Source organism: Miniopterus schreibersii (assembly GCF_964146895.1).
Source record: "Miniopterus schreibersii genome assembly, chromosome: 19".
Lineage (NCBI taxonomy): Eukaryota > Metazoa > Chordata > Mammalia > Chiroptera > Miniopteridae > Miniopterus > Miniopterus schreibersii.
The window spans coordinates 74528-99985 of NC_138119.1; the positions used below are offsets into that span (position 1 = coordinate 74528).

The 25458-nt window shown below is 46.0% G+C and overlaps 2 protein-coding genes across 9 annotated transcripts; both read right to left on the reverse strand.

Annotated features, from left to right (window-relative positions):
• Positions 1-562: 562 nt before the first annotated feature.
• On the reverse strand, positions 563-13390 carry ZKSCAN8 (zinc finger with KRAB and SCAN domains 8). 3 transcript variants are annotated; one of them, XM_081121099.1, is made up of 6 exons: positions 12625-13347; positions 11253-11783; positions 10525-10666; positions 8882-8970; positions 8463-8586; positions 563-7808 (listed from the first exon to the last, which is right to left on the reverse strand). In XM_081121099.1, the coding sequence occupies exons 2-6, from the start codon at positions 11667-11669 to the stop codon at positions 6856-6858; spliced, it is 1725 nt and encodes a 574-aa protein (XP_080977225.1). In that variant the 5' UTR covers positions 11670-11783; positions 12625-13347; the 3' UTR covers positions 563-6855. The 3 variants fall into 3 exon arrangements, 1 of the variants encoding a protein (XP_080977225.1); XR_013997689.1 differs by having other exon boundaries at positions 7719-7808; positions 8882-8935; XR_013997690.1 differs by lacking the exons at positions 563-7808; positions 8463-8586 and adding an exon at positions 10032-10100 and having other exon boundaries at positions 8906-8970; positions 12625-13390.
• Positions 13391-15135: 1745 nt separating this feature from the next.
• Positions 15136-24802, reverse strand: ZNF165 (zinc finger protein 165). 6 transcript variants are annotated; one of them, XM_081121103.1, is made up of 5 exons: positions 24687-24797; positions 24011-24134; positions 21491-21970; positions 21114-21252; positions 15136-19715 (listed from the first exon to the last, which is right to left on the reverse strand). In XM_081121103.1, exons 3-5 carry the CDS (start codon positions 21899-21901, stop codon positions 18808-18810), a joined length of 1458 nt encoding a protein of 485 aa, XP_080977229.1. In that variant the 5' UTR covers positions 21902-21970; positions 24011-24134; positions 24687-24797; the 3' UTR covers positions 15136-18807. The 6 variants fall into 6 exon arrangements, with proteins under 6 accessions (XP_080977229.1, XP_080977232.1, XP_080977231.1 ...); XM_081121106.1 differs by having other exon boundaries at positions 21491-21766; positions 24687-24764; XM_081121105.1 differs by having other exon boundaries at positions 21491-21766; positions 24011-24802.
• Positions 24803-25458: the final 656 nt, after the last annotated feature.

Sequence of the window (25458 nt, forward strand, 5' to 3'; positions counted from 1 at the left end):
TCCTGGGACCAAACTGGAATGACAACTAAACTATAGAAAAGTCTTCCTGAATCACCAACCGCACCTGAAGATGAGCTGATGGCACCCTCATGACCAGGGAGGAAAAGGGGAGACCACATAGAGATGGATAGGAAGGGCGGAGGCACGAGAAGGCTGGCTGGGCTCCCAAAGGCAGCAGCTGAAGGTCCAGAGGGAGATCTCAGCTGTGGGGGGTTCCCACTAAGGACTCTGGAGCCTCAACCCCAGGCTGGGCTCCCCAGCCCAGAGCACCAGACCTGAGACAGGTGCCCACATAACATCTGGCTGTGAAAAGCAGCCGGGTTTCTATCTGCCAGGGAGAGACGCCTGGAAATGCAGGCCCCCTCTTCAAGAGCCAACGCACAAAGTTTTGTATGCAGCCACTCACCTTGGGCTCCAGCAGAGGGAGGGTAGAGTGGACTGGAGCTGTGTGAGGAGAATCTAGGCGGAGGGCACCCCTCTGGATTCCTGTGCAGAGCCATTCCCCCAGACTGCAGAGGCAGACATTTGCCTTCCCAGCAGCTTTTGCCTGAGGGGGAAGCAATTGCCCCACCCTCCTGGAAAACCTCTCCCAGAGGAGTTTCTACAGCCTGAGGCTCATTAAGAGACTGATAATAACCAGCTACCCCTCCCCGTGGAGTTTCTACAGCCTGAGGCTCTTTAAGAGAATCAGATTAATCAGCAAGAAGGCAGAGGCAGACCTCAGAGTGCTTTGTGTCTTTGCCTGATTTACTTCTGGACCCGGGGCCTTGCAAAAGCAGACTTTGGTGTGCATCTTGGTCCTGTCCAAACTCACCCAGCCCCAAAAGAGGGTACTTCAAGCTGTGGGTTGTTGATAGCTCCAAACAGGGTACTCAAGACCACTCACAAACAGCATCTGACATTGGCCTGCACCAGAGACCTTCCAAAAAGACAGAGTGCTAGCAGGTCTACCTAATACAGAGAAACAAATCCCAATAGCAGCCAAAATGGGGAGACAAAAAAACAAGCCCCAAATGAAAGAACAAGAGAATTCTCCAGTAAAAGAGTTAAATGAAAGGGAGATAAGCAACCTATCAATTATAGAGTTCAGAATACTGATAAGGATGTTCAACAGCATGAAAAAAGATATGGAAACTATGAAGGAAATTAAGAATGACATAGAAGAATACATTGGAAGGAGTAAACACCAGTTTAGAGGAAGCTGAGGATCGGATCAGTGAATTAAAAGACAGGGTAGAAAATTCACTCAATCAGAGAACCAAAAACAAAAAACAATTAAAAAACAGGAGGAGAGTCTAAGGGAGCTGTGGGACAACATGAAATGTAACAATATTCATATTAAAAGAGTGCCAGAGGAGGTCGAAAGTAATTAGAGAACCTATTTGAAGAAATAATGGCAGAAAACTTCCCTAATCTGGTCAAGGAAAAAGTCACACAAGTTTAGGAGGCACAGACAGTCCCAAGCAAGAAGAATCCAAAAAGGCCCACTCCCAGACACATCATAATTAAAATGCCAAAAATTCAAGACAAAGAGAAGATCTTAAAGGCAACAAGACAAAAGCAATCTATTACCTACAAAGGAGCTCCCAAAAGCCTGTCAGCTGATTTCTCATCAGGACCTCTACAGGCCAGAAGGGAATGATATGAACTACTCAAGGTAATGCAAAACAAGGATCTGAAACCAAGACTACTCTATCCAGCAAGGCTATCATTCAAAATAGATGGTGAAATAAAGAGCTTTCCAGACCAAAAAAAAAGGCTAAAGGAATTTATCACCACCAAACTGGCACTGCAGGAAATGTTAAAGGGACTGCTGGAATAAGAAATAGAGAGAAACATAGGCATAAAGAATTGAAATGGCAATACAAAAGGACCTATCAATAATAACCTTAAGGACTTCAAGGGAGAAACCAACAGCAATATAGTCATAGTCAGGGACTTAACACCCCACTGACTTCACTGGATAGATCTTCCAGACAAAAAGTCAACACAGACACAGTGACTAAATGGCACACTAGATCGGATGGATTTAACTGATATTTACTGAACATTTCACCCCAAAGCTGCAGAATATACATTCCTCTCAAGTGCACATGGGTCATGCTCAAAGATAGAACACATGTTAGGACACAAAACAAGTCTACAAGTTCAAGAAGAGTGAAACTATATCAAGCATCTTAGATCACAATGGCATGAAATTAGAAATCAACTACAGGTCCGGCCGGCAGTGGCTCAGTGGTTGGGCATTGACCTAGGATCCAGGCGATCGGGGTTTGATTCCCAGTCAGGGCACATGCCTGGTTGGGGCTTGATCAATGACTCTCTCATCATTGATGTTTCTGTCTCTCTCTCTCCCTCTCCTTTCCTCTCTCTGAAATCAATAAAGATATTAAAAAAAAGAAAAAAGAAATCAACTACAGTAAAAACCACTCAAAACATTCAAACACATGGAGGCTAAATAGCATATCATTAAACAATGAATGGGTAACCAATAAGATCAAGAAAGAAATACAAAACTTCCTGGAAACAAATGAAAATGAACACACAACAACCCAAAATCTATGGGACACAGCAAAAGCAGCCCTAAGAGAGAAGTTCATAGCACTACACGCCTACCTCAAAAAACAAGACACATTTTTAGTAAACTATCTAACCCTACAACTTAAAGAATTGGAAAGCTCCCTTGTGAAGCTGTCCGGACCAGAGCTTTTGTTTGCTGGGAGTTTTTTTATTTCTGCTTCGATTTCATCGGTTGTTATTGGCCTATTCAGGTTTTCTGATTCTTCCTGATTCAGTTTTACATGATCTCACTCATATGTGGAATCTAATAAACAAAATAGACTGAGGAAAAAAAACAGATCCAGAGACCCAGAAGCATGGAGCAGACTGAGGAATCTCAGTGGGAAGGCGGGGGTGGGAGAGTGGGTGGGAGAGATTAATCAAAGAACTTATATGCATATATGCATAACCCATGGACACAGACGACAGTGTGGTAAAGGCTGCGAGGGGGGCCCGATGCGGGGTTGGAGGGGATCAATGGGAAAAAAAGGGGGGATATCTGTAATACTTTCAACAATAAAGGTAAATTAAAATAAAATAAAAAGGTGGGGATCTTGAAGAGCAAGGACACTGGAAGGAAAGAATTACAATAAACTGGGCCCCAGATAATACGGATCTGAATAGAGTGCTACAAGAAATGGCAGAAATGTAAACATCCAACCTTAAGGAGAAAACTAAGAATTGGAACAATTTAGCAAGATTTTGGACATGCAGAGTGGAGACCAGAAAAAGACAACTCCAAGATTGAGATAAGAAACATAAAGGGTAGTGAGTCGTTCAGGGTAAAGAAATTAAGCAATGATGCCTATTTAAAAGGAAAATGGTGTTTGGGGGACAAGAGTGATGAGTTGTTTTCAAATACCAAGACGTAGGGAGATGGTGTGAAATATTAAGTTACTGACAATCAAAATGAACAAACAAGAGTGAGGAGAGAAAAACTAGTGACTATGCTCAGTGGAGAGGAGAAAAAAGACTAATAAAAAACCAGAAATTGGAGAAAGGACCAAAAAGGTTTCCACAAGCCAAAGAAGAGCATCCCTGAGACACAGGGTAAATTCAACTGTATGAAATAACAGATGAAGGATAAGAGCTAAGAAAACGCGTGACATTTATCCACTGGAGATTCTGGGGACACTCCGTTGAGTGCTGAGTACAAGGCCAGCTGAGGAGCTTTAAGAACAGGTGATTCTGTCTGGCCTGTTGCATATTTCTACCTTCTCTGGGGCAGGTGAGGGGAATGTATTTGAGTCTGTAAGTTATTGCTTCATCCTCCCAGTTACTCTTTCAACATTTTTACTTACACATTCTAGTTTTCTAGTACAAAGCATCAAGACTATCGACATTTAAAGATGATGCAATTATAAAGCAAAATGGCATTTTCAACCAGTCTCCCAGGAATTGTAACAGATTTGCCCTATTCTGCACATTTCTGTCCCCAGTACCTCCTGTACAAGGGAGATATGGTTCTTGATCGGCTGGCCAGGTTTGGGTGTTCATTAGAGACACACATCACAGTGGTCAGGAGCACAGGTGTGAGAACCGGAATGTGTAGGTTAGAATCTCTGCTCTACCACTTGCCAGCTATGTGATCTTGGTCAACTCATTTCACTCTCTAAGCCTCAGTCTTCTCATCTGTGAAATGGGGACATTATTCTATCACAGCATAAGAAATGCTTAACATAGGGTCTGGCACATAGTAAGTGCTCAATAAATGTCAGTCACTCCTATCTAGAGCCTCAGGACCAAGAGTGAAGCCCATAGCTCCCCTGCGAGTCAACCACTAAGTTCTTATACTGCCACCTTGCTCACGGGAGGAAACCTCCCAGGACTGTGTGGGACGGTAGCAGCTCCAGAAGAACCAGTCATTCCAAGTCAGTCCACAACGAGGAGCCGAGGAGGCAGAGAAAACATCAGTGAGCAGTTCACTTCAGATTAAGAGCATAGAAACAGAATCTGCAGGATAAAGGAACTTCATGAATGTCCATTTTTTACTACTTGGCTGTTTCTGTAGGTGCTGAGTCAGCCTTGATAGTTCCTTCAATTCACTCATTTCTCACATTCATCCAGTATAACACTGATCTTGCTAGTCATATTTTCTTTTCTCTGAATTTCTGCCTGATTAGTACTATTCTGATGTTGAAGTAGTCTGGTTATACCCTACTCTAAGTAAAGAGACATTAGCTGGTACTTCTTCAATCATTTCAATGTTACTCTGCTGAGAGTTTTCACTGTAATAGAAGACAAGCGTTCCTCTAAGTTATATGGGAGGTGTGTTTGTGTGTGTGTGTGTACACGCACGTGCACACACACACACATCCTCCCCTATCCATCCTATGTAATACTGGCACACAGGTGGCACTGGCCTCGGCAGAATTAGTATCTAACAGAGCGTAAGGCAAAACTGAAGCAGAGGACAAGGACCTAGACAACCAGACTTATTAATTTCTAGTTTCTTGAAATTTCAAATATAAGGGAATGGTAATCCATAGGCCAGAGAGAGAAAGAGAATAAGAAAATAAAGGACAACTGAAAGCACTGTCTTGAAAAGTTCAAGGAAACCAGGATGACAAATGATGGTGAGTAGCAGTAACTCAGTGAACTAGGTGTAGGTAACCATGATGTTCGTGGTGAAGGTAGGCCAAAGGGTGGTAGAGAAAGGATGTTACAGAGAAGGAATTTATGATCCCAAAGACGGACCTCTGTAAATTAAGATTTTATGACTGATTTTTAAAAACATCAACCATAAAATAACATAATTATTCAGTGCTGTTCCTGTTCAGAATAGTCACAGTGTGAAGTTACATAACTTCTCTTGGAGTTTCCAGCAAAACTTATATCCTATTTTTAATGGAATCAATTTCCATTATGAAAGATGAATTTGAAAATAGCCAGTTACTTGATTCCAAATCTGGTGAATAAGTGGGTAAGCAAACAGTCAAAAACGAGATGTGACCCAAGACTAATATAGTTTTCCTGTATGGTTTATCAAACGGGAATACCTGAAGGAATGCTTATTGCAGTAATAACACTATCAAAATAGTTACAACCGCCCAACTGGAAGGACAACCCATGTGGACATGTAAGCTCTGATAATACTTTAAACCAGCCTCCAAGATGAAATGCCATCCTGGTGATGATGAGTTTTACATGGCCTTTGTGGATAGAGATGGAATGTGCACCCAAACTGAGAAAAACAAGCGACTGTGAAGCGAGGTACTTGAAAGACCACTACTGGGATGTATAAGTGCATGGCAAGAAGCAGACGAACATGTGAGGTGCTGGCTGCCTGAAGAAGGGTGTCCAGGGTGACCACAGGAGTGACCAACTATCTAGTCAGGAACCTGCAAGAGCAGTACTGAGATGGGCGAAACGGATGAGTGCACATTCTGTGTAGGATTTTTGTGCCTTCCTCAAGCCCATCTCCTCCCACCTGACACCATAACTAGGATGGTGTAAAACACCCATCTGTACACAGTGTGCGGTGGGGAGACGGAAAGGAGATGCAGACGTCACAAGGAACAACCATCCAAGCTCAAGAACAGCTGGGCTGCCTGCACTCACCTTTCTCTGCACAGTCATCACTAATGCATTACTTCCTTGGCTGACTCGGGGCCCGGTATCGGGGTGGAGAAGGACACGTATGGTGTTCTACGACTCAGTGGAGTCAGAGAAGGAGACATATGAAGAAAAACGCTGGAGTGCTGTTAAAAATATAGCGTTCTGAGTTTGCGTGGGAATATGAATTTCCACCGACTACCAGAAACATTAGAAGAAAATGCACACTTAAGCATGAATACCTGTCTGTAAAAATTTCCCTAGAACTAGGAATACAAATCTAAGTCTCACACAGAGGCTGCTTCAGACTCTAAAGCAGCTTCCTAGGTAGATAAGGAGCACACGTGCCCCTCCAGGGGAATACCCAGGGAGGGGATCACAGGGGTGGAGGAAGCAGAGGAGCCAGAGCAGCCTCGCTTGAATCTACAGCTACTCACCCAGAAGACAAAATTAGGTACCTCAAGCCACAAGCTTCTTTAAGCGGATGCTCTTCAAGCTTCTAAGGGGTACACTGGGCCATCAGACACCTCCGAGGACAGTCAAGCTAATCAACCTGTCTCGAGGCACTGGGCCTGAACTACTCGAGCTATTCTAACTGCCACCACTATCGATTCTGACCCTGCATCAGGTCACGACGACAAACTTTCTGGCCTTTTACTGCACTGAAAGACCTCTCACCAGCATGTGGTTCCTCTAATGTTGAACACCACCCAACTATGACTCAAGTTTCCCCCTAACCTCCTATGATTCAGATTTTTCTCCACTGTGGATTCTCTGATGTCGAATGAGACTCGACCTCTGAATAAAGGCTTTCCCACACTCATTACACTGATAGGGCTTCTCCCCCGTGTGAATTCTCAGATGCTGAATGAGGCCAGTGTTCCCATTGAAAGCCTTCCCACATTCTTTGCATTTATAGGGTCTTTCTCCAGTGTGGATTCTCTGGTGCTCAATAAGGCCTGACTTTTGACTGAAGGCCCTCCCACATTCATTGCATTTGTAGGGCTTCTCCCCAGTGTGGCTTCTCTGATGGCCAATAAGATGTGAGCTCCGCCTGAAGGTTTTCCCACACTCATCACACTCATAGGGTTTCTCCCCCGTGTGGATTCTCTGATGTCCAATGAGGTGTGAGCTATGACTGAAGGCTTTCCCACACTCATTACATTCATAGGGTCTCTCCCCACTGTGGATTCTCTGGTGCAGAATGAGGCCCGCACTCTGACTAAAAGCCTTCCCACACTGGTTGCACTGATACGGCTTCTCCCCAGTGTGGATTCTCTGGTGCAGAATCAGGCCTGTGTTTTGACTGAAGGCTTTGCCACACTCCTTACAGTGATAGCGTTTTACTTTGTTGTGGATATCCTGATGGGAAAGAAGGGCTGATCTGTAACTGAAGGCCTTCCCACACACATTACACTGATAAGGTTTCTCCCCAGTGTGGATTCTCCAGTGGCGAACAAGGCCTGAGCTCTGAGCAAAGCTCTTCCCACATTCATCACATTTATGTCGTCTCTCCTGGGAGGGATTTCCCCGCTGCCTCTCTAATCTGCCCAGAAGATCTTGGGCTTCTCCATGCTCAAGACCCCCGATAACATCCCTGTTGCATTTGGCAGCTGTCTCTCCATGTAGTTGGGCTCCGGTAGATATTACCTGTTTTGAAGCTAATTCCCTGTTCTCATTCCTGGTTTCACCACCTGAAATAAAAATGTAATAAATAAACATCAAGCCAATGTCACTTCCTATTCTTTCTGTTAGGACAAAAGAATCAAAGATAGTGCAAAAGGAAAATAAACACAGAACAACTACAAGAAATGAAAAGCTTCCACCTGTCTCCAAAATGCCTTCATAACATGAGGAGATGGAAGCAAATCAAACCCAAGTAACACCGGCTAACTGGGGAAGAATTTCCATGAGAGGAGGGTATTGGAAGGGAGACTAAAGCAGGGAAGGGATTAGCTGAAGGGAAGTGGAAGTCGGGGAGTGGGAAGGAATATGAAACCACTTAAAGATCTAACAAGTGGGGCAGAAATGGAAAAAAGCCCCAGAGAGTCATTAAAAGGAAGGAGAATAGGCCTAAGTGAGAGAAATCTATATAAACTTCTTATGGGAACTGAGGACAGAAGAAATGAGTAAACTCAGAAAGCACTAAAAGAGTAAGCTAACTAAGTCCTGGATTGGAGAATAAAGTTCAAGAACTCTCAACATGATATTTCTCTGTTGGATCCTGAATTTAAACTCAACTATGTCTTTTAGAAAGCTCACAATTAGGTACACATAAAAAAACAAACAAGCAAACAAATGAACAAACAAAAAACCTTAACTATAATAATAACCAGAGCACTCCTCACCCAGGGAGAACATGCTTCTACAACTCTCTGGCCTGTCATCTCTCCTCAGATCCTTCTGTGATGGATCAAGAAGCCATTCCTCTCGAATCAGGGACACAGCCATGTCTTCGATCTTCTCCAAAGTCTGAAACAAAACAAGCTCCCATTTGAGGACTAGATTGTTCCACAGCTCAAACCCAGAGTGCCAGATATCCACCAGGGTTGGACAGGGTCAAGAGCTGAGGATGTGGTATGTAAACGAATCTGAACAGCTAGGAATAGAAAAACATACCAAGTCAAGTATCAACCTGCTTCTATTCAAAAGAATTTGGGATAAGTTCTTGGATGTGCATTGCTACAGGCAGTCCACACACAGCCTGGATGCCACAAACATGAACAAGGCCAGCAATGGGACTTCAGTGAAAAGGAGCATGACTCACCTGGAACCCTGCTGTCAGAAGTGACGCTGTCATCTGGTTTCCAGGACTTTCTTCCTGGGAAGGGGTGGGACTGTGAGAAGCAGATACGGCTGAGGAGGAGAAAGAAGCTATGAATGAGGCCAGCCTTGTGCTGTGCCTGATGGAGCCAGCAGTAACCCATTCTAAAATTATCTGTATTTCAGCAGGAATGCATGCCAGAGATTGTATTATAAAATGCTGATAGCCTGGCTCTGGGCCCACACCTATGGCTGTCCATAAAACATCCGCACTTTAATGTCTCTCTCAGCCAGAAGTTACACATCAAACATACAAAATGCATGGTTTCCTAATAGGAACTGCTTTGCAATTTCTCCTCTGACCAAAGCTATATTCTATCCTTGCGCTTGTTACAGGAGCTCTTTAGGTCCTGGTTTCCTGGCAATCTCTCTCTCAATTTACTGTTACTTTCTGAAATGTCTACCCAACTGCTAGTATCTGCTTCCTACAGATACCAGACAGCACAATACGAAATCAGCAACAGGTCTCAGAACATCAGACAAGAATTATATTAATAACTGAAAACGTTTCTATGTTTCTTCTCTAGAAATATTAAAAACTCACTTATATAGAACAAACTACTATAAACCATATAAGTAAAAACGTAAAAATGCAGGGCAAGTATGAGACTGGAATGCCCTATTCTGTAAGGAAGCAAGTTCTCAAAAAATGATTGGAAATGTCAAAAGGACATAGGAGACAGACTGAAGGGGCCTCCTCTGGCAAATCTAAGACAATTTAAGGATCAAAATAAAGATACTAACAGAATATTCATGGAATAAAATAAGAATTTATGAGTCCATACAGATTAAAAAAAAACAAAAACAGAAAGAAGGGAACAGTCTCCATTACAATAAACAAATAAATACAGAAGGAATAACAGAGTTAGAAAATTATCATTTTGTAACTGTCTTAGTAATCCTTGATTTAGTCAAGAAGCACCAAGTAATACTCAAAGTAGTATTTTAGCAACAATAGTAATGAGGAGGACCAGGCTATTTATGCAGACTCAAGATTATCTACCCACAAATTACTTATTAATTACAAAGAAAAACAGTAACTTTATAGCCAATTAACCCAGCAAGAATAACCTTAACCAAATCATCAAAATTACCATCAGCAATAACAGGACAAATTCCTGCTGCATTCCTGAGAAGGACACAACCTCACTTCTGGGGTGTTCCTGCCAAATAGATGAAAAGCTGAATAACTAAAGTGTTGTCTTGGACTGGACTCTGGATGAACTCTATTGGAACCACTGGCAAAATATGAATGTGAACTGTGAACAAGATGAGTATTGTATCGGTGATACATCTGATTGTTTGAGGAAATACATACTGAAATATTTACAAATAAAGTGGCATGATGATACCAGCAAAAACCTCAAAAACACCTTTTTGGAAATACACTGGAGTAACAGAAATGTATGAATACATAAAAATCCCCAAATTCTTTAATTTGATCATGAGTTTAGCATTGGGAGTAACTGGTAAAGCCTAGATAAACATTTACACTACACCTACGAATGGTCTGTAAAGAGTAGTTCCCCAGGAACAAGACAGGATTCCTTCCTACTGCCTCCTTGTCAGTGAAATTCAGCTCCTCACCTCTGTCTCGGAGCCCGTGAAGCACGGGAGCTGTGTGCCCGGTTGCCAGAGGCTGGAGCTGAGCTTCTGGAGGCTCTGGTGCAGGTTCCGAGTGTACCACCTCCTCCCAAAGGACCCTGTGTCCATGTGCACGAGCCGGGACCTGAACACAACGGGCAGTTGGGTTACAAGCAATCCCTCTGAGAAACCAGGTGAAGGGTGTAAGAAGACCCAGAGCACATTCACAGGGCACATGCTGGGCAGGGAAGCAGTAGACCTCACTGACTTCCTCTGTCAGCAAGGAGCACAAACACACTGATTAGCACAGAAACCAAAGGAAAAGATCTGCTGATGCCCTCCCTGTACCCAACAAATACTTTGCACTCTCAAGGCCAGGGGAGAACAACCAACAAGAACAGAACAGAGCTATTCACGGGGAAAAACCTTCTGAGGAATCAGGAAATCTGAGTTCCGGTCTCAGATCTACCTTTAATGTTTGGGTGCCCCTGAAAAGGTAATTTAACCTCTCTATGCATCCGACAAACAGGAGCAGTAACAGTGTAGGACTGCGATGAGGACAAAAATGGGTTTATTCCTTAAAAAAAGGACTCTCCAAGTATAAGCCGTGCCACACTATGACTGCTCTCATCCTCCAGGAGCAGAAACGTATGCCAGCATTTATGCACCCCTGCCCCTCCACCCAGCCCCCAGGGTGCCCAGTCACAACACACACACCTCCTGCTACTTACTGGCCGTCCTAGTATATCAATCTGCCTCTCCAGGTCCTCCAACAGGGTCACCACCTCCTCCCCACTCTCCAGCTGATGTTCTTTCACCAGGGCCTGCAGCTCCGCGGGCAGGATGCCCAGAAACTGCTCCAGCACCAGCAGCTCCAGGATCTGCTCCTTGCTGTTCAAATCTGGCCTCAGCCACTGGTGGCAAAGTGCCCGGAGCTGGATCAGAGCTTCTCGGGGTCCTCGTGTCTCCTGGTAGCACAGCTTTCTGAATCGCAGGCGAAACAGCTCTTGGCCAGGAGGGTTTTGTTCATATCGACTGGATTCCTGGTCCCAACCATGATCTTCCTCGACCTTGACAATTACAAGGTCCTCTTCAGGAGCCTGGCTGGGTGGGGATGGGGCTAAAGACTTTCTTGACTCTGCAGCCATGTAGGGCTGGAAAAGTTCAGGAGACTTGTTTCCACTACCTTCTTTATCTTAAGAGAAGAATCTTCTGAGGTCCTGTTCTTTAAAGGGACTTCTTTAGAAATATAAGTTTGGGAACTGAAAATAAAACAAAACAAGAAAAATATTTTCCAGGTTTATATCATCAAGAAAAGGTAGGGGAAGCAAACACTGTGCTTTGCAGTATCTCAGACTCCACAGGCTGAATGCTTTGGCATCCACATTTTACACTTAACCACAATGGAAATTCAAAGTATGTTTGCATTTGCTAAAACAGTGATTACCGCACAAATATGCATAACTAACCAAACAACAGAAATCTGGGTTGTGGCGGTGGCGGCAGGGGACAAGTTACTCTTGAGGGACCCCAGCTGTGGAAAAGGGGCACCTGCTTCAGTGAGTTCTTCTACTAAAGGGAGGAATTCTGAACAAGGCTGAACTCTACACTGCCCCGAAGTTGTAAAAAGTGTTTCTTCTTGTACAATTATCCAGACAACACCACCATTTTCTGAATACAATACAAAGAGCAGAATAGCTTAACAGCGAAAACAGGTTTCCATAGATAACTGGGGCTTCCCAAAGCAAAATGTATCTTTTTTTAAAACGCGAATTTTATTGTGATGGAAATGCAAAATTGTTGCGTAAAAGCAATTCACTTGGTGGAAAAACAACTGTAAAAAGACAATGTGGGGGCCGTTTCCTATTGTAGGACAAATAAGCTCGACTGCAAATTACACCACTAATCTATGAGCGATGAAGAAAACGAGCACTCCTGAAAGGTTACCCCGCAAGAAACTTGGGGACGCGGACAGGGCTGGGGACTGTCCCCACAGCCCGGGCGCCACCTCGGCCCGGCCCCACTAGGACACTCAGGCCCGTCTCCAGCGGCGGCCGGTCAGGCCACAAAGCGCCCCTCAGGCCCGGGGCGAAAAGTACTCACCGCGAGTCCCGGGCGCCGCCCGGGGTGGGGAAGAGAGACGGCGAACGGCGGACGGACCGGGGGAAGAGCAGGAGAAAAAGGGGCGAAAGCCGTAACGCGACCAGGCCCCTCCGGCCCCCAACTTCCACACCTGCCGGGGGGACAACACCGGCCAACGCGCATCTTGCCCAAAGGTACTTCCGGCAGCTCTCTAGGAATCCTGGCGGTCTGAAAGCTCTATGGTCGGCGCCCCGGGCTCCTCCCGCGCCTGCGCGTCGCAGGGTCGCAGGCCCCCGGAGCCGGGAGGTCCGAGCGAGCGCTCGGAGCGTCCCCCCCACGCGGGTTCGCCGGGCTCGGGTCGGGTCGGTTAGATGCGGCTGCAGTCAAGTGTTCTCTTCAAATACAGGCCGGTCCTTGAGGAATGCGTTAATCGTCGTTCAGTTTTTAAAATCCCTATGGCACCTAGTGATAGTACACTTTATACTATTAATCTTCAAAAACAACTCATCGAGTATAAATGCTTTTCGAATCTCGACCTATCTTCCACCCTTTCCTACCTCAATGGCTTGCACTCGCCCACCAAACCTGCGTTTGCAGTGTCGCCTTTTCACCGCGAAATCTGCGGCGTCAGCTTCAGGAGCGGACCTCGGTTTCGATACGAGTCCTTCTTTACATCCCGCGGGTTCAAGTCTTCGCCTTTCAGGCTGGGACCTCGGGGCGGAGGCTGTGGCACATTACTACTGCTGTTGTTTTGGTCCCACATCTTTCACTCCTCCCGCACTTTCCCGAAGCACCCGCTTCTTCCGGTCTCAGGAGCCCCTCACTTTTCACCGTCGTCTCCGCTTCTGCTCCTGCCGACGCCACGGCCGAGGTTTCCTCTCGGTCCGCAGCCCTAACCCAGGAAGACCCCGTCCCAGTATTAGTTTTGATTTGGTTTTAAGGGTCCCGTAATCTAATCACAACAAAACAAAAGCCAAGCACGGAGACGTCCCAGTGCTTCTAAACTCTCGAAACACTCATCGCTCTTTATTTCATAGCTATGGACTCCCGGCTGGAAGTAACTGGAAGTAACTGGCAACAGACTAGACCTCTGCTCTTTCTTCTTTTACCTTAAAAAATGTAATTTTTAAAACCCAAAGTTGTAGTTCATAAGTAAAATAGCATTATGACCTTTACAAAGATTTCTCAAAAGGCACTAATATAATAGTAACAGATGAAATTGATAAATTTGACTTCATCAAAATTTAAATCTTCGGCTCAAGGAAAAAATCACCATTAAGAAAGTGTAAAGAGCGCGCGCAATCGTCGGGCTGTACCTGCCGTCCGTGGGGGGCGGCGGGAGACCGACTGGCGGACACGCTCCGCCGCGGCCCCCGCTCCCGCCCCTGCCGACCCCGCGCGACGGGGGGCCCCTGGCGCCTCCGCCCAGCGCCGCTGCTGCCGCGCGACCGGTCCCGTGCGCCGGACGCGAGACTGGCCTCAGAAATAGTGGCTTTTTAATTTATTTATTGCAAGCGTATTTCTTTTAATGACTCCAGTAAAAAGATGAAGCATCAAGCAAATAAAAGTGGAAAGTGTCTGCACCTGTAACTCCTCTCGCTGGCGCCGACACGCAGTCAGGCTCCGGGCTCTGCGGGCGGCCGGCGGTTTCTAAGAATTTGAATAAAGGTTTAGGGTCATCTGCCGGAATGTGCTGTGCAGAGCCATAAACTTCCCATTTTGTTTGGATCAGCTAGGCCAGTAGGAATGGACCGAGGCCTTGTCACTGGTGATGCCTCAGACATTGGCTGGCTAGGTGACTACCTATCTCCTATGCCAGAGTTGTTTTGCTCTTTAAATGAAAATCTGTAGATTCTCTCCTCCCCCATCCCAGAAAACAAAACAAAATAATGCTTTTTGGATTTTAAAGTAGAAAATGATAGTACTACCCAAAATTCTTTATTTCAGACCATGACAATAGATCCTTTTAACGTAGGCTCAAGATCAAAACAGAATATTCTCTAAGCTCAGAGAGACTATTGACTCCAAGGGTTTTGATCAAGGCCGTAACAAATCTTCCTTTGACATGCTCTGATTTTTGTTGTTTGCAGGGAGAGACATAGAAATGCGTGTGTGCCGCGTGCAGTGTCCACCAGTATCAGTGCCTGCCCAAGTTAGGAAAATTACATTCCTGGTTCTGTATGAGAAGGGTGTGTAAAGCAACATGAAACATTAGTCCTCACTTTGTTTTAAATTGCAGACTAATGGTAATTTTTTTCAGATCTGGATTTTCTTCTTCAAAATTGAGTTTTTTTATCTTTTGGATTTAATGAAGTATTGCTAGCTAAAGCCAGTCTGACATGGTGAGAGAGATGCCAGGCTGATGAAAGGTGTGCAGCCTGATTTAAAACCAAACCCTGAACCCTTTTAAAGAATAAACATATTTTACATGCTCAAAAAGAAAGTGTAAAGAAGCAACAGAGTGGAAAACACTGGCAATGTATATTTCTGACAACTGGAATTCAGAATATATAAAGAACTCTTACAACTCAGTCATAAGACAAACCAACATTAACGGGCAAAGATTTTATTACACACTTTACAAGAGAATATCTATATGAATATTCAACAGCATTACTCATTAGGGAAATATAAAACAGCCTACAATGCGTCAGAATGGCTAACGTTAAAATGACTGACAATATCAAATGGGGAAGATAGGAAGCAACTGGAACCATACACTAGTGGCAGTGAAAATGGTACAAGAAGTTTATAAAAATGGCAGTTTTTAATGAAGTTAAAGAATACCTACTTTATGACCAGCTCTCACTCCTAGGTATTTACCTAAGAGATATGAAAACCAAGTCCAGAGCAGCTTCATTCATGACAGGAGCAAATTGGACAAACCCAAACGGTCAGCAACAGTGTTATGTTCACACAGTGGGATACTATCCAGAAATAAAATGGAGCTACTGATAGATGAACAGCGTTCATGAATATCAAAAATATTACATAGCCTTATATGAACATGTTCAAAAACAAGTAAAATTAATCTGCAATGACAGAAGACAAAAGTGTTTACCTTTGATGGGTGTTCTGGTTACATGGTTGCATATGTATGTAAAAATTAAATGAGCTGCACACCTGAATTTGTGTATTTTACTAATTAAAATACATTTTTTTAAAAAATGGGCACCAGACTTTTTTTTTAATGTTCTTATTGATTTTTTAGAGAGAGGGAGAGAGAGAAAGGGGAAAAAAGAGAAACATTGATTGGCTGCCTCCTGCACACATCCCAACCTAATTCTGCCCACCCCGTATACTCAGTGGAGACACTGTAGAAACTGACCTGCCATTCTTGACAGACACACATTCTACCTGATGAGCAAAGACTGACAGTAAAGGGGACAGAGGGTTGCTCTCCTTCCCTTTCCTTCTGTGTTGCCATTTTCTGTAAGTGGTCGAGTAACACAGGGAAGTAACACAAATAAGGAAGAATACTGTAGGGCTCCTTGGTTGTTCCTGTTTCTCAGACGTCGCCATTTGCCATCTTTCTGATATATAAGCAAGTCCTGATTGCAGAAGAAAGTATGGTCTCACCTGGCTGTCAGCACCTGACTGACTCAGACCTAACATGCTTACCTTGTATGTGTAGAGGTGGAAAAATTTCCCTTCTCGGTTCTTTTATTGGTCTAGTATCAAATTCACATAAGAAAGATTAACAGGAGAAAAACAATTTTAATTTTGTACATACAGAAACACCCTAAAGTATAAGACCCAAAGGCAGTCAGGCAATTGAGGCTTGTCTGCCATCCAAAGCTAAGGAATGGGATTGGGGCCAGGGGCTCCAAAGGGGAGGAGGCAATTCATAGGAAGATAAGAGCTGATGTTTAGTAGTCAGATGGTTCCCCAGTCTTACACACAGGTCATTCAGATAAACGTTAACTCTATTAATAACTCTCTCTCTGGGACAGGCCCGCTATCTAAATGCTTTTAAGCTGTTAAAGGGGGAGGTAAAAGTTTTTCCTGAGTCTGCTGGGTCTCAACTTCCTTCAGCTCAAGGTAATTCACATGCCAAAGTGGCCTATTTTGGGGTGGGCTCCTCTGCTCCCCTTCATACTCCAAGCCTCACTGAACTCCCACGACTCATGGGCCCACTGAAATTTGTGCTCTTGGGGGACACAAATGCTCAAAATGAATGGGGGAGCCAAGAAACACAGACGTCCCCTCTGGTCAGGCACATGCTCCATTGTCCTATTTAATTCACGTACAACGCACAAGTTTACAGATAAAATTAAGAGCCCTGGCTGGATTCCCAGTCAAGGGCATGTACCTGGGTTGCAGGTTCAATCTCTGCCCTGGTCGGGGCACATGTGGGAGGCAACCAATCAATGTGTCTCTCTCACATCAATGTTTCTCTCCACAACTCCCCCTTCCCTTCCACTCTCTTTAAAAATCTATGGGAACAGATATCTTTGGGTCAGGATTAACCAAAAAAACAAAACCAAAAAAAGATAAAGTTAAGAATTTCAAGACTGGGACAACAGCATTAAGCCAAGCTTCTGACCACAGGACTTCTGAGCACGCAGGGAGTCAGTGACGGAGCAGGTAAGTCGCCACCTTTGAGGTGAGACCAGCACACGTGACTCACTGGGGATGCACAAGGCACGCAACAGCGGAGAAGCTTTAAACAAACAGGTGATAAATGTCGGGGAAATGTCACCTGGAATTCAAATCTTATCAAAAACATGAGAAATCATATGGGAGAAAAGTCTCCCAATTGTGGCGACTGTAGGAAAGCCTACAGTCAGCATTCCCACTTTTCTGGACATGAGAGAGCCCACACTGGGGAGAACTGAATCGCTGTAATAAGTGTGAGAAAACCTCATTTTGCTGCTCCCCTGAACTCCCCCCCCCCCACTCCCCTGAAGTGAAGAATGCAGGAAAGCTTCTAGCAGAAGCACTGGCCTTGTCCAGCATCTGAGAATCCACAGAGGAGAGAAACTCCAGCATGTGATGAGAGTGAGAGAGGTTCCAGGTGGTTCAACTCTGAGAAGCAGCCAGACTGCCCAAGTGGCTACACACTGAAGCAGTTTCATTAAGAATTCAGTAATAAAAAGGATGCTGTGGGAAAGAGCATGAGAAACACTTCAAGCACTTTGAGGTCTTTTCCTCTTGACATGGCAATTTTTCCAAAGTCAAACCCTCGTATGGAGATAATCCTTTAGACAGAGTCATTAACTCTTGTCTGCAGCAGGCCAGGCACCTTGGGGTAGTGGTTTAACTGTGTCTCCGGGTGAGCAGCTGTAGGTTTGGAGAATCCTGCTTTTCACCTCATGACCTTGTAACTGCTGACAACTGAATTCCTTTATACCCAGAATTTTCTTCAATGAAATGAGGATATTACAGGATAAACAAGGCATTTGAGTAGATGTGCTTCTGGCTGGTTTAAAGTTTCAGGACCTTTACTTTTGGTACTAACTCCCTTCCACACTCACTGGTGGTTAGAGAACCCGCTGCTATTGAGAGGCCTGCAGAACTGCAGTCTCTGTCCCTTCAGCACACGAAAGTGCCCACGAATCCACAGCACATGGGGCAGGAAGGTCCCAGTTTCAGGGCTCTGTCTGCATCCTCCAAATCTAGGTTCACTTCCATTTGAACACATTCCTCACCTGTCCCCACCTCCTGCCTCATTTCCTTCCACTCCCCTCCTGTCTGTTGGGATCTCTGACTCTGGCCTCTTGCCTTGGCTGCTCTTCTTCTGGTTGTACTTCCTGGCACAACCTCGATGCGACTCCACCCCACGTGCTGGAAAGCCATCACCACCTGTGTCCTCATTTCACATGACCCTCAGGTTCTGTGTCTTCACTTATAGAGCAGTGTTGTTGTCCAGAACCACTGACTAGGGCTGAGGACCATATTCTACCTAAATCTCCCCCACACTGTGATCAAGGTTATTTTCCAAGAAGGTCCTTCTTTTTCCTATCTCTCCACTGCTAGATATCCTATTTACTCGCCTCCCCCAACTCTGCTCTTCTGGTTTGACAGCCCAGCCTCACAGGAAGCACACGGAGGTCGTGGCCCCACACAGGACAGCGCACCAGAGACCCAGAGAGAGGAAAGAGACACTGGTTGTTCAGTCACTCACCCCACCAGTATTTATTTTGTATTCTGTGTTTTCCACATTTTGCTATTTCCTTAGCATTCCCTATGAAGTTAAGTTCCTCACATGAATAGGCTTTCCCTCTTGTGAATTCTCTCATGCTGACTGAGGTGTGAGCTCTGACTGAAGGCTCTTCCGCACTCGCTGCACTCATAGGGTTTCTCTCCAGTGTGGACTCTCAGGTGTCGAATGAGGTGTGAGCTCACTCTGAAGGTTTTCCCACACTCGCTGCATTCATAGGGTTTCTCCCTGGTGTGGATTCTCTGATGCAGGATGAGGTGTGAGTTCAGGCTGAAGGCTCTCCCACATTCTTTGCATTCAAAGGGTCTCTCCCCAGAGTGGACTCTCTGGTGTCTAATGAGATCGGAGCCCCCCCCAAACCCTTTCCCACATTCCTTACACTCATAGGGCCTCTCTCCAGTGTGGATCCTCTTGTGTCTGGTAAGCTTGGAGCTGTGTCTGAAAGCTTTCCCACACTCGCTACACTGATGGGTTTTCTCCCCACTGAGAACTGTGGTCTGTTTAGTAAGATTTGGGTGCTTGAGAGATTTTCCACATTGGGGAATTTTTTCTCCAGCATAAATTCTTTGATGCTTAATAAAACCTGAATTCCACTTGAGACTTTGGTCATAGGTACCATGTTTACAAGATTTCTGGTGTGTAAATTCATTTGAGTTCAGGTTTACACTTCTGTCACATCCACCATGACTTAATATTTCACCTGAGAGTATATTTTTGTGGGTGAGGATTTTGCTAAAACCTCCATCCTGAGCAGACAATGGTCTCCGAGGCTCCCCAGGTTCGTTTTCCTGCTGCCACTTTATTCGGCCTGCAGACTTGGAGACGTCCTGAGGCTCCGGAGATTCCTCTGATGCAAATCCCGAAGGTCTTCCTGATAAAATTCTCTGTGAGTTCATTTTTTCATGAATGTCCAGGTTTGGGATAGACCCACTGTTTTCACTCTCATTATCTAAAATGATAATGATAAAAGAGATAAATACCTGTTTGCTGAGCTAGAAGAAAAGAAATTTTTCAGATACACCCAGGAGAATGTCGCTACTTCACTCAGCCACTCTAAAAACGTGGCCTTTCAAATGAGAGGCAAGAAGGACACAAAAGAAAACATCAGTACAAGCAGGTCATATGTACAGCGGTTAGCAGAGAGAGGAGACAGACTCCCAGGGATGAGCAGATGAAACAGAAAAGACTGGAAAGACTATCACCACCAGCAAGAACAAGGAGGAAGAGAAAGGAAGGAGAAAGAACTATGAGTGAGACTGAGGGGTCTTGGGGGACTCTGGGTCTAGGATTCATGCCTATGGTTAGGCTTAGAGTATGCATATGTGGAGCAGAAAACATCCGCCCATCTATCCATCCGTCCACTTCTTCCACAGTAACCAAGTCCTCTCAGCACTTTCTACTAAACATTCCCTCCCTACATCCCTTTCTTGACATTTCTGCTACATCACCATTTCCTATCTAGGTAGCTGTTTTGCCTCTGAACTATTTTTTTTCCTAGTCATCCTGAACACCATTGCCAGACTGTCATGAAACCCTGTCACGCTCTAACACCCCACCACGAACCTTCAATCTCTTTTCCTCCACAACAGGAACCACTTATGGTCTAGCCCTCACAATTCTTCCCTTTTAGCTCGTGACTCTATACCATGCTGGAATCAAGCAGCCCCTTTGTTACAGGGGATCCTTTCTCTGGAAGATGCTAGGGTAGGGAAGGGGTTTAGGTAGCCCTGGTCTTAGGGTGGAGGAAGGTCCACTTTTAGACAGTGTGGATGGAAATGTTTCCAGAACAAACTTGAAAGCAGAATCTAGGTATTTAAAAAAATTACTATATGTTATTCTTGAGTTTGTTTTTAGTGTCTCTCACAGCTAACATGATGTCAAGTCCGTGAACTTATAAACAGGAGTTTCAGAACAGTGGTGAGTATTCTATGGAGGTGTCACCAGAAGTATGGCCAACTTCCTATAAAAACATGAGAGAGCTCTATAAGATGGAAAGCCCAGAAGGAAAGGCCACAGCATGGATCTTGCTCTGTCAGCTGTACTCTGAACATGCCTCTCTCTATGAACAGTTTCTGTTTCTGCTGCTGTTTCTTCCCCTTTTTTCATCCTGACATTTTCTCAACTCCTTCAGTTTTCTTTCCTTTAATTTACTCATAGATAAAAACATGCATGTTCTGGAAATATTCTGGAAAAGGGAGAATATTCTCTCCCTCTCTCTCTAATGACTAATAACACAGAGGAAAAAACGTTCTCAACTTCTCCTTGGGTGACAAAGGACCCCTACAGCTACTGGGGCAATCTGAGAAGGGAGAGTCCCTGTCCCACACCTCTAGTGCCATGGACTTACCACAGTCCAGTGGGAGAGGGGGTTCTGAAGAACCCTGAAGGTCCTTGGCCTCCACCAGCTGGAGCTGGACAGTAAGTGTTGGTTTAGGAGGTGCCACCTTTCTCCTGAATATTTCTTGTCCATGTCCAGAGACTGGAACCTGAGAAAAATAAAGTGTATCTGGGCTTATGAGAGAGTCCCTGCTGGAATGAAACATCTTCCCCAAACGAAGAGAACCTCCTGAAGGAAGAACCAAATCGGACTCAGCTGTAAGATGTGACATAGTAACAAACAGAGAGCAAAGGAGACATACATGCACCCTGAACTAGGAGCTCCTCCGTCTCCCACTATGGATGTCATCCACTCTCGTGGTCTTGGCTTGCCCATACCCTCTGTACCTGAGACGTGGCCTCACTGCTGCCGCTCTCCACATCTTCCAGCACTGTCACGGCCTCCTCCCCGCTCTCCGGGTGCTGCTCCCGCACCCGGGCCTGCAGCTCCACGGGCAGGATGCTCAGGAACTGCTCCAGCACCAGCAGCTCCAGCATCTGCTCCTTGCTGTGCATCTCGGGCCGTAGCCACAGCCGGCAGAGCTCGCGGAGCCGGCTCAGCGCCCGGTGTGGCCCAGGTGCATCATGGTAGCTGAACCGCCTGAAAAGTTGCCGGCACAGCTCCTGCTTGAGAGAATCACTTCTCTGTGAGCAAGCATCCTGCTCCCAGGCAAAACCTTCGTCCTCTACCTTCACTCTCAGGAGCCCTTCTTCCTCCTGAGGATTCTGAGCTGCAGCTTTCTTTGACTCTGTCATCATCTTGGGATAGAATGATCAGAAAGCCCAGTTCTGCTTTGTGAAGGGTCTTATTTAGTTTCAAGAGCTCTCCTGGGGGGGGGGGGGTGTAAAAAATTACTATTACTGTCTAGAAGATGAAAGATCACATTATGGAAATAGACGTTTTCTATTACACAAAGATGTACTTACTATGTGTAAGAACACTGAAATGTCTGCTTTGTGAATACAACTTATATAATTCCTACCTCAAAACAGCTTAAAATTTAAACTTAAAAGCACGATAATTTAGGGAGCATCTGAGATCTTGCTCCTGGCATATGCTATCAGTTTGGCTAAAATAAACTCATAAAAATTCAAAAACAACAACAAAACACACACAAGATAATTTAAACGAGAAACATTAAATATAATATAAATACAAGGCAGTATTAAATGTTAACATGCCACATGCAATTAAATTATTTCTAAGTTACACAGACAATAAGGACCAGGGACAAATGAGAGAAGAGCTTCATAAGGTTGGAAACAGGAAAGAGCACAGAGGTCACAATGGTCAGGGAAAGCTACCTAAAAACTAACTTCTGAAGAATGGGTGGAACTTGACGAGGTTGTGGGAGACAAGAAGTCACAAACAATGGAATCTTTGACATTGAGGCTAACCATCTTACCGATAAAATAAAATATCATAAACCAGCAACATAACTTTCATAGGTCTTCTGCGCGTCTAGTTATTGAATATTAGATCCCCAAGACTTGTGAGCACACGGGAATGGTCTGTCTAGTTTCTGAACTGAAACACTGAATGGCAGGAATTTAGAGGTGACGCCTGGAGTACAATAGTGAAATGCAAACATCAATCCTTTGGGTCTGCCCACTAAACATTCCATCAAGTTGGCTTCTGGGTGTCCCACTGACAAGCACTTTATTAACAATGTTAACACACACAAAGCACTGGGCTAGGAGTGGTAGCTCAGTGGTTCCCAGCGTAGGCTGGGTTTAGAGCTGGGCTCACTGCCTAATCGCCACGTGGGAACTTTGTCAGAAACAGATTCCTGGGCCCAGCTCTGGGGATGCTGACTTGGTTAGCATGAGGTGCGCCCGGAAAATCTGTATTCTGATGTACAGCTATAAGGAATTGAAATAGAGCGTTTGAGTTTGCAAGAAATTTGCAAAATCTTTGGAATGACACAAAACACACATGGATATAAACCACTAAAATAAAACATGTTCCACATGACACACTGAAAATGCTTGATAAATGCTTTAAGCTTTAGTACTAAACACGCTGTATGGTGAAGCTGAACAGACTAACAGGTGTGAGGTAGGGAGAGAATGAGTGTCTGTGTACACGTCGTAGCAAATATTTCCCGGAGTTGTGTGTGTTGGGGGGGGGGGGTACACTGGATGCTAAAGGGTGAGAAAGATTCAGAAAGGCAAGAAGGGGCAGGAGCTGAGAGGCGGGATGGCCAGCAGGTGTTGGGAGAGGTCTGCAGGGCCTAGCAGGTGGAGGGCTAAGAGTCCACTGTGTCCAAAAGGTGTCAGCACAGCCCCTGGGAACACATGTCCACCTCATATTACTGTTAGTTGTTTGGCTGTTTTTCTTCATCAACTGACTGGAGGTCCATGAGGTAAAGCACTGTGCATTTTCAATATCCACTCTTAAGTTCCCATATTTGTTGATTTATTGGATAAAACTGGAATTGAGGAAAGTCTGAGATGCTTTTGCTTTGAATATTCTATACTTAAGATGATAATGACACACCCACTTGGAAAAACATTTCCAACAGATGTCATGAGATGTTAATGGGAAGGAGGCAGGGATGGAAACAGATTGAGACAAGAGCCATAGGAAGGGAAGATGAAGACAAACATCAGGATTAATTCTTCAGGAGTACGACCCTTGCAGAATCCTGCTCAGACTGAACCTTGGAAACAGACTGAGTGGGTGTGAGACCCGACGCTGGCAAGGGCACGGGGGAGTGGTCAGCGCCGTGGCGGGTGAGACTGTCCCTCCCGGTCGCCTGGACGGTTTTGATACTTCAGGGGCATCGTGTCACTCAGCACAGTTGCTGACCGGACCCACGACCCCCTTACGGTCCAGCTCTCCTGCTAAGCAGCGGTCGCACGCACCTGTCACCTCCTCCAGTGAAGTCCTGCCCGCAGGTGTCTCCTCACTTCGCACCCACTTAAAACAGTCCACAGCTCCAGGGAGAACTGCTCAGTCCTCGGGGTCGGCTGGCTTTTAATTGTCTCACTAGCTTCGAGTTAATAAACATTCCGCGAGCACCTCGCGATCCCCGCGTCGGGGAGACCCCGCTCAGCCGACGCGCGGACAGACGCCAGAGGCCGCGGGACAGACAGCACGCGGGGAGGGGCGGGGTCTGCGCGGCGCGCCGCGGCCCCGCCCTCGGGACGCGCTCACCAGCCGGAGCTGCGAGCACCGGTGCCTCCGAAAGGGCGGCGACTCCTCCCGCGAGAAGCGGGCGCTCCGGGCGGGCTGCGGGCACCAGCGGCAGGCCCGGCCCAGACGCCGCTCCGCGCCCGAGAGCCCCAGAAGCGCTCGGCAGGAAGGCCGCCTCCCCTGCCCACGCCCCCTGGCCGGCGTGGTGACGCGAGCCCCGCGGGTAACTATGGAAACCACACGCTCCTCCCTCCGGGCGCCGAGCCCAGTTCCACCCCCTCCTCGGGATTCCTGAGGTCCGCGGACAGAGCGCCGCTGGGCTGCAGCCCCGAAGGGGACATGCGAGGACTAGGTGTTTGCAGGGGACAAAAGGCCGAACGCCCGGGTCCCCAAGCTCGCACTCACCTCTCCCGTAGGGCTGGCTCCGACCGGACACTTCCGGTGGAAGGACGGCGCCGCGTCACCCGTTTCTCTCCACGGACAGCTCTGAGTGTGCGCGGAAGACGCGCCAGCTTCGGGCTGCGATTCCCAGAAGGCCCCGGGTCTCCTCGGTGCTCGGACTCCATTTCCCAGGGGTCTTCGCCAAAGTCCCGAGGTTCTCGGAGCTTGAAGGAGGCGGAGTCTCGCCTCAGCTTCCGGGTCCTGACCTGCGCTCCGGCGCCTGCGCGGTCGGGGCCTCGACCTCAGTCGGGGCAGGAAAGGCGAAGCGCGCGTGACGGGGCCGCCGCGCACCGCGCGTTTGCGAAGCTGCCCCGGCTCTTCGGGACCTGGGTTCACCCGCGCCCCGGGCGCACCTGTGCGGAGTTGCTCACAGCCCCGGCTCTCAAGTGTGGATGCGCTTGGATCCCTTTCCCTATGCAGAGAACTACACCATTAGCAATAAGTTGCATTCGCTACCCTTGCCCGCCCGTCTGAGGGAGCCACTATTACATATTTTGTGTTTATTGTCTGCTTTCATTTAAACGAGATAATTCTACAATTTTATAAAATATATGCTTGTCTAACCTCTATGCTGTACACCTGAAAGTAACACAAAATATGTTGAGTGTAAACTGTGACTGAAAAATAAATACAGCAAAAAGTTCTATTACACACTCATGTCCAAACAATAGATGGTTCGACCTAAAAGGCATCATGTCACAGGTGGGATGGTATTTGCTTCTTCTCACTCCACAGG